We start from the raw sequence: 7,298 nt of genomic DNA on the forward strand, positions 1-7,298 counted from the left end.
TTTACTAAGCTGTAGCAACACCCAACAGACCCAATGACTTTGCACGTGTGGGCCTTTCAGACTTCCACCAGGCATCTGGAAGCCAGGCTGAGGTCTCTGACCCCAAGGCTCCTGTCAATTCAGGGGCCAGGAGGAGCTTACAGGTGACGATATTGAACTTCTCGCTTTTATAAGCAGATTAGTGCCTGAGTAACTAACTGAAAAACAAATGAGACCAGGCTGTATTTGAACTCCACTTTGAAGAAGTAGGCCAGACGGTGTGCAGTTAGAGGAGGGAGCGAGGGAGGTACAGAAAGGAGCCGTCTCTGAAGCTGGTGGGCTTTATTATGAGCACGAGGTGGCACAGGGCGGGAGGAGGCATTGCCCACCCAGGGTCGCATTGAGCCAGGCGCTTCCTTCAGCGAGGACAAAAGTCTATAGCCTGGGGAAGACAGGAAGACTCCGGAGACAGGGTGTCCTTGACTTCCCAACCAGCCCCGATGCTCTGGCCGGGCACGGCTGACTCTGAAAAGACAAAGGCAGGATTTGGGCCAGGAGGTGGTGGCAGAGGTCAGGATTTTTGTTTCCCCCTTGTTTATCTTACTCTTCTCTAGGGTTCCTCTGAGCTCCCTCGTCACATACTTCACACCAAGCACTTGGCAATCATTTTTAAACACACAATGGGTGACAGACCACCTGGCTGGTGCATGGATGGAAATTCTTCCTGGCCCACCCAAGCTTCCTTGTGGCTCCCCAGCTGTGCCCTGCGCTGCCCCCTGCTCGGCCCTTCCCACACGTACCTACTGTCACAGCTCATCTTCACTGACTTGCCTGGAAGGGGGAAGGAAAAGGGCAGGTAAGAAAGAAATCAGCTGCGACGGGGCCAGTCTAGGTGCCCCTGATGTTGGGGACCCCGCCACACTGTCTCAGAGCTCAATCCTCGGCCTGCCCTCCCTTCTCCAGCCCCGGCCCACCCCATCAGTTACCCCGAAGCACTCACCGATGCTTCTTATTGCCCCCACAGCGGAATCTTTTGCCTTGAAAGGAGAAAACGAGGTTTGTTTTCATTGGATTATTCTCATTTTCCCAGGAGATGCTGGAGGACTCAACTCTTCCAGTCTCTTCTCCCTCCCTTCTGCCAGCATCACCATGATGTTGGGTTTCAAGGCCATATTTGACTATTTCTCTCTCTTTACATAGGGCTGGACCATAAGCATTCAAGGGCCTAAGTCAGTCAGCCAACGAGCATTTACTGCAGCGGGTCCGTGGTGGACTGTGAACACGCTGAGAACGGCGGCTGAGACTGGGCTGCTGTGGTGCTGCCAGCACGGGGCTGGGCACATAGTAGTTGCTCAATAAACACTTGGAGAAGGATGGCAGCAAGTGTAAAGCTGAGATCCCTGCTTGGGCCTGTCTGCTTCCTACACCTGTCTGCTCAGCCGCTATGCAGCACTACCCTCCAGCAGCTTACAACAGGTGAATCGGGGAGACCAGCTAGGCCCGCAGATGGAAGGAAGCCTTTAGGTGGTGTGGCAGTGACCACGATGTGTTAGAATTCCAGAACACAGAGGTGTGTCTGCCTTATATATGCCTTCTTTTCACTGGTTATGTTTCTTTGTATTTTTCTTTTGGTTGCACCAAAACAAGTCAACAAGCATCTATTAAGCTCCTGCTGTGTGCTCGCTGGGGCAGGGATACGTAAGGACCCTACTCTCCCCCAGAACCCTCCATGTCTTCAATGGACCCTTCATGAAGCACTTTCTTGACCACCATATCTTTGAATGCTAGCCCTAACCTTGTGAGGAAGATGGGGTCATCCCTGTTTCACAGATGAGCAAACGGAGGCCCAGGGAGTTTGGGATCCATGGTAAGTTAGCAGCTGGGCCCAAGGGTCTGGCTCCCAGCCACACTTGCTTTCCAGCAGGGGGGAGCTGGTCACCTGGGTTCAGCTGAGCTTGGTTCTGCTTCTCATGGGCTGTGGAAACTCGGGCAGGTTGCTGCACCACTCAAAGTGTGTCTGATTTTTCTTCTGTAAAATGCTGACAGTAGTGGCATCCCTCAGTGCTGATGAGCAGACTAAATGGGCTAGGATGTAGCTCAAGCCTAAGAAAGAGCCCAGATCGGGGCAGGTGCCCAGTTCCCCTTGTCTGGGCCTCCCATTCACCCTGCAGTTTCCCAGGACCAGAAGGAGACAGCTCTCCCATCTTGGCAGCTCCTCCTGAGTCCACCAGAGGGCGCACTCGAGGAAGAGGGAACCTCACTCTGTGGTCCAAGGTCCAAGCAGCCGGGCCTCCCAGCAGCCTCCATTCCCACCTCCTGCAGGGGGTGGGGGTGGGGTGGAGACTCACTCCTCCCTTGTGGGATCTGGAAAGCCAGTGTGCTCAGGGGCTTCGAGAAGAGGTGTGCCCCCACCCAGCATCCCCTTCCAACACGAGGCCACCCCCACTTACTGAGGATGATGATGAGCCCCACGAGGAAGGCCAGGCCAGCGAAGATTAGGCCTCCATTGCGGACAGCCTCATAGTCTTGGGAAAGAGAGGGCCAAAGAGGCAGGTGGGTCATCTATCCTGACAGCCTCCCTGCAGCCACCCCAGCAGCAGCCCCGTGGTTACGGGGGAGGTAATGGGGGGCAAATAACAGGGACCCAGGGCTGGCAGAAGCCAGGAGCCAGCTGCTTGGTAGGGGGGAGGGGGAGGGCAGGGGTCAGGAAGGGTGGGGAGGGGCCCGCCAGGCTTACCGTAGTAGAATGGGTCCGCATCCCCCTTGGGGCTGCCACCTGAGGAGAAAGCCCAGAGGCAGGATGAGGGGGAAGTCACAGATGGTGGGCCAGCCACAGGAACAGCTGGAATTCCAAGTCCTTCCCTTCCCAGTGGACCCCCAAATGTCCAAGTGGGCCTGGGGAGGCTGGTTAAGAGAGACCCTTGGAAGAGGAGGCTAGCAGGGCATCTGCCCTAGGCTGCTTCAGACACAGTCACCCTGGGACCACATTCTGAGCATCCAAAGCAGGAGTCCAGGCTGTCTGTGGGGCCTCTAGCAACTCAGGGAAGGGTTGGTTCTTTCCTGGCCCTTGCTTATACCAGAGGAGGAAAAGGCCAGAAAGACATGTCCCATTCTACGTGCTACAGCCTCTCTTCATAAGTGACTACAAGGTGCTTGCAAATATTTGTGAGATGACTGCATGAATAAAATAGAACTTTGATGTTCATTGAACAGAAGAAGGAAACTGAGGCCCAGTTTGGAGACTTGTCCAAAGTCCCAATGGGAGTTGGAAGTAGAACTGTGTCTTGAACCCGGGTTTCTAGATTCTGCTCATCTATGTTGCCATCCTCAGCGGGAAGCAAATTTATTAGAAACCTTAGTATATAGTGCTTGAAACATGCCAGGTTAAAGCTAACAAATTATTAACCATTATACCAACCGTATGAGGAATTAGTATTATTCCAGTGTAATCCATGAGAGAATGGAGGCACAGAGAGGTTAAGTAACTCACCCGCAGTGACTCAGCAAGTAAGGATTTGAGCTGAGATTTGAACCCAGGCAGCAGGTTTCTAAGAATCTAGGTGCTGAAGCCCTTAACTATGCTGCCTCTCAGGTGGTAGGAAGAAAGACCACCCAAGGCCAGGGCATCTGGTCCTGCCCCCACCTTCTGTGGCTACCTCCCCCAATCCCCTGATGTAGGGCTACTCAGCAGCCAGCAGATGTCACAGTTCTGCCCTTCAAGCCCCATGAGCACATTTGCCCTTGGACAGCTGGAAGGTGGCCTGGATAGAGCTTTTCTGCCTGGCTGAAGGCTGCCCCTCTTTCCTGTTCTGCTTGAGCCTCTTCTTGGCCCCAGGCAAGTAGCGCCTGAAGCTGAAGGAGTGTGCAAGCCAGCACCCCCAGGCTGTGCGGAACTGTGCCTCTAGCAGTGGGAGGCCTCAGGGCCTGGTGAGCCCAGCTGTCCCCAGTGACCAGTCCTTAGGCCAGGAGAGAACAGGCCAGGAGGGGTCAGCGTCTATTCCTGAAGAGCCTGCGGTGCTGGTTGCTTGGGGAGGCCAGAGGCCAAGGGCAGGTCACAGGGGGCCCAGGTCCCTGTCTCCATGCAGAAGGCCTTCAAGTTGTCTTCCCAGATTGACTTCAAGTCTTGTTCAAGGTCACATGGAAGTTAATGTCAGAGCCAAGCTAGACCCAAGCTAAGACTCGCCTCACCATGCCAAGAAACTGCCACTTGCTTGAGCACCTCATCTTGAGCATTTGATGAACCCCTCCCCCACCCGATGCTCTCTCCTGGTCTAGATCTGACTCAAAACCCACCTCAGGCAGCAAATGCCCTTGTTGGCCTCCAGACCTGAGTCATTCTGTATTACCAGGTGCCTTTGGGAAGTGTAATTGTGAACCTGGTGTTCTCACCCCAAATCCAGCCTGGGAAGGATGACCAGAGGGGCCTGCTCCTTCCTCAGCTAGATCCCATCACCTCCTGCTGTGAGTTCAGACAGTCTAGCAAGCAAGGTATATCGACCAAGGGTAGGTGCATGCCAGAAGGTCAGGGATGGAAGCTCACCCCCAGCAGCTTCCGCCAGCTGCCTGCAGTTCTGCCGTTCAAGCTCTATATCTTTGAGATGCAGATTTTCTTAGAGCTGGGTACTCAGGAAGGCAGGGGTTGCAGGAGAGGGAAGAGTGAGGTCCAGCTCACCCCTCCAAAGGCAGCCCAAGCTGAGCCAGCCCTACTTTGCATGTACACCCGCAGGCGCACCCACACACACACCTACACCTGCACACGCACCCGCACGCACACTGTCCCACTCACCGTCGTCCATGGACAGCCCTGCCATTTCCCCAGACGACTAGACAGGTCTCCTCTACCCTCTTCCTACTGCCTCTGCTTTGGGGCGGGTGTCTGGCCATAGGGTGACCGGGGACGAAGTGGGGGCATTAAACATTAACAGTGGCAGGTAATATTTACCCTGGTCACAAGAAAAGCCATGGTGTGGATGGAGGGGCTCCCGCTGAGGCGTGAGGGGGTGCACAGGGAGGCAGGGGCAGAGAGGAGCTGGCTGAGTTTCCAAACCCTCCCAAAGGAAATTTCCAAAGAGAAGGGCGAGGATGGGTGGCAGTGGCATTCTCCCGCCAGCCCGAGAAGCCACAGCTGGGGCGGTGGGAATGGGGAGGTGGAAGCTTCAACATATGTTCAGTGTGTACTATACTCAGGAGCTCTCAGGAGCAGTGGCAGGGGCTATGAAGGTCCCCAAGCCCCCAAGCCACCCCCCACCAACTGCTGGGCGCCCCCCATTGCAGCTGATATTTCTTACGTGTCACTCGAGGCTTCCCTGAGTGGCCCCCAGTGCCTGGCACACCTCCCCTTCCTCCACGGCCTTTGAGGACCACCCTGAGCCCTCCAGCACGTCCGACCTCCATGCCTCTCCCTCTATCCCCATGTCTCTGCCGCCGCCTGTCCTCCCTGCTACAGCCGTGACGCGCTCACTGCTCGGCCTGGCACTCTAGCTGTTTCGATGCCAGTTTTCCACAGTGCACTGTAGGCTCCTTAAGGAAGGGGCCAAGCCTTATCGTAGGGGAACACCTTGCTTCTGTGGTTTATAAAGCACCTCCCTGACGTCTCCTTAAGCATGGCTAGTTCCCCGTTTCACAGATGAGGGGTCTGAGGTATAGAGAGGAGGGGGCCTTGTGTAGTGAGAGGCGAGGAGGAGACGTCAGTCAGGCCCTCGCCTTGGGGGTCAGGGGCTTTCCCCACACCACCCAGGCTGCTTTTCCATTCCACCGGGAACTCCTTCACCTTGGGGACTCTGGTGCCAGGTACCCCATGGGTACTGCGGAATCCTCTTTGAATTCTAGTCAACTGAATTGGCCTCCAGAAGAGGCTGATGCCCAAGAGTAGCCAAAGGTCAAGGCCACTGGTCAGCGTCCACCAGGGGCGGTTCAGTCCTTCCAAAGGGAACCACTCCATCTTTGAATCCTCCTGGAGCAGTGGCAGGGGATCAACACAAATTCACACCCTGGCCTCACTTGCTAATCGTGTGGCCTCTGTCAAGTTGCTTAACCTCTCTGTGCCTCAGTCTCCTCTTCTGTAAAGTGGGGCAGTACCTCCCTCCTAGGGTTGCTGTGAGGAGTGAGATAATGCATGTAAAGAGTGTAGCACTGAGCCTGGGATACATATAGTAAGTGTCATTCTTGTCACTGTCCTATTTGTGCTGATGGGAGAAATAACAGGCATCAGCCTTCTGCTGAGCCTCAGCTGTTGCACACAGAAAAACCAACCACCCTCCATCGAACATGAGCATGAATGAGTGAGACGGAGAGTGAATGTCATGACCTTGCAGGCTGGAGCCATGACACCCATTCAGCTCTCTCCTGCTTTCAGAGCCAGGTGATGTATATCCGTGATAAGGTTACAAGAGTTAGTGCTGTGACGCTCTTTGCGCGCACTGCCCGCTTAACCCCTGTGAGCTCCATTTTACAGATAAAGAAACTGAGGCTGATCATTTGCTCTCAGCAACAACCGCTGGAAGTGACCAGGGCAGGGCCATGACCCCCATTGGGTGGAACAGAAAACTTGAGGGCAGGGAGATTAAAGGACTTACCTGGAACACACAGTTAATGGCAAAACCAGAGCTAGAAAGGCCAGATCCTCAAGGCTATGCTACGAAGCTACTGGCACTCTTCACACAAGACAATGGCGTCCCCTTTCATTATACATTACTATGTCACCTTATTGTACTTTGTCTATCTTTGTAAGCCACCATGGATTCTTTCTGGAAAGGTGAGGAATGTAGAAATAGGTGAAAAGTTAGATAGATAGATAGACGATAGACAGACAGGAGGCAATCGGGAAAGCAAGTTGACCACTGCATTTTTGAGCTGTACGTGCAAGGCACCATCCCAAGCACTTTACAAAAATTAACTCAATTAATCTTCACACAACTCTGTAGGGTAAGGATGGTGTTATTATCACCTCCGTTTTATAGAGGAAGAAACTGAGGCACAGAGAAGTTAAATACCTTGCCAGAGGCCAGGCAGCTAGGCAGTAGGGGAGCCAAGATTTGAAGCCAGCAGTCTGGCTTCAAAGTTCCTGTAGCTGGGTGGATAGACAGACAGACGGATTAGGAGGCTGTGGACAGCTGTCTTCCCAGCCCTTGCAGCTCAGAGATGCTCTGCACACCTATCACAACAAGCGCAGGACTCTATAGAGAAGCCCAGGTCTGGAACTTCTGCCTCTCCTCATTTCTGCTTGTCCTGAACTTCTGGGGAGCAGGTGGGTGCACTTGAAAGTGATGGAGTGGACACCCATTTCAGCCTGAGAAGGGGAAGGAGGGACGGGGCTCAGG

The 7,298-nt window shown here is 54.2% G+C and overlaps 1 protein-coding gene across 1 annotated transcript; it reads right to left on the minus strand.

Moving 5' to 3' along the window:
• Nucleotides 1-306: 306 nt before the first annotated feature.
• Nucleotides 307-4,846, minus strand: FXYD2 (FXYD domain containing ion transport regulator 2). Its single transcript, XM_008569632.1, has 6 exons — nt 4,766-4,846; nt 2,717-2,755; nt 2,430-2,504; nt 980-1,016; nt 780-810; nt 307-504 (listed from the first exon to the last, which is right to left on the minus strand). The coding sequence occupies exons 1-5, from the start codon at nt 4,788-4,790 to the stop codon at nt 786-788; spliced, it is 201 nt and encodes a 66-aa protein (XP_008567854.1). The 5' UTR covers nt 4,791-4,846; the 3' UTR covers nt 307-504; nt 780-785.
• Nucleotides 4,847-7,298: the final 2,452 nt, after the last annotated feature.

This window comes from Galeopterus variegatus, unplaced genomic scaffold (genome assembly GCF_000696425.1).
Source record: "Galeopterus variegatus unplaced genomic scaffold, G_variegatus-3.0.2 Scaffold521, whole genome shotgun sequence".
Taxonomy (NCBI): domain Eukaryota; kingdom Metazoa; phylum Chordata; class Mammalia; order Dermoptera; family Cynocephalidae; genus Galeopterus; species Galeopterus variegatus.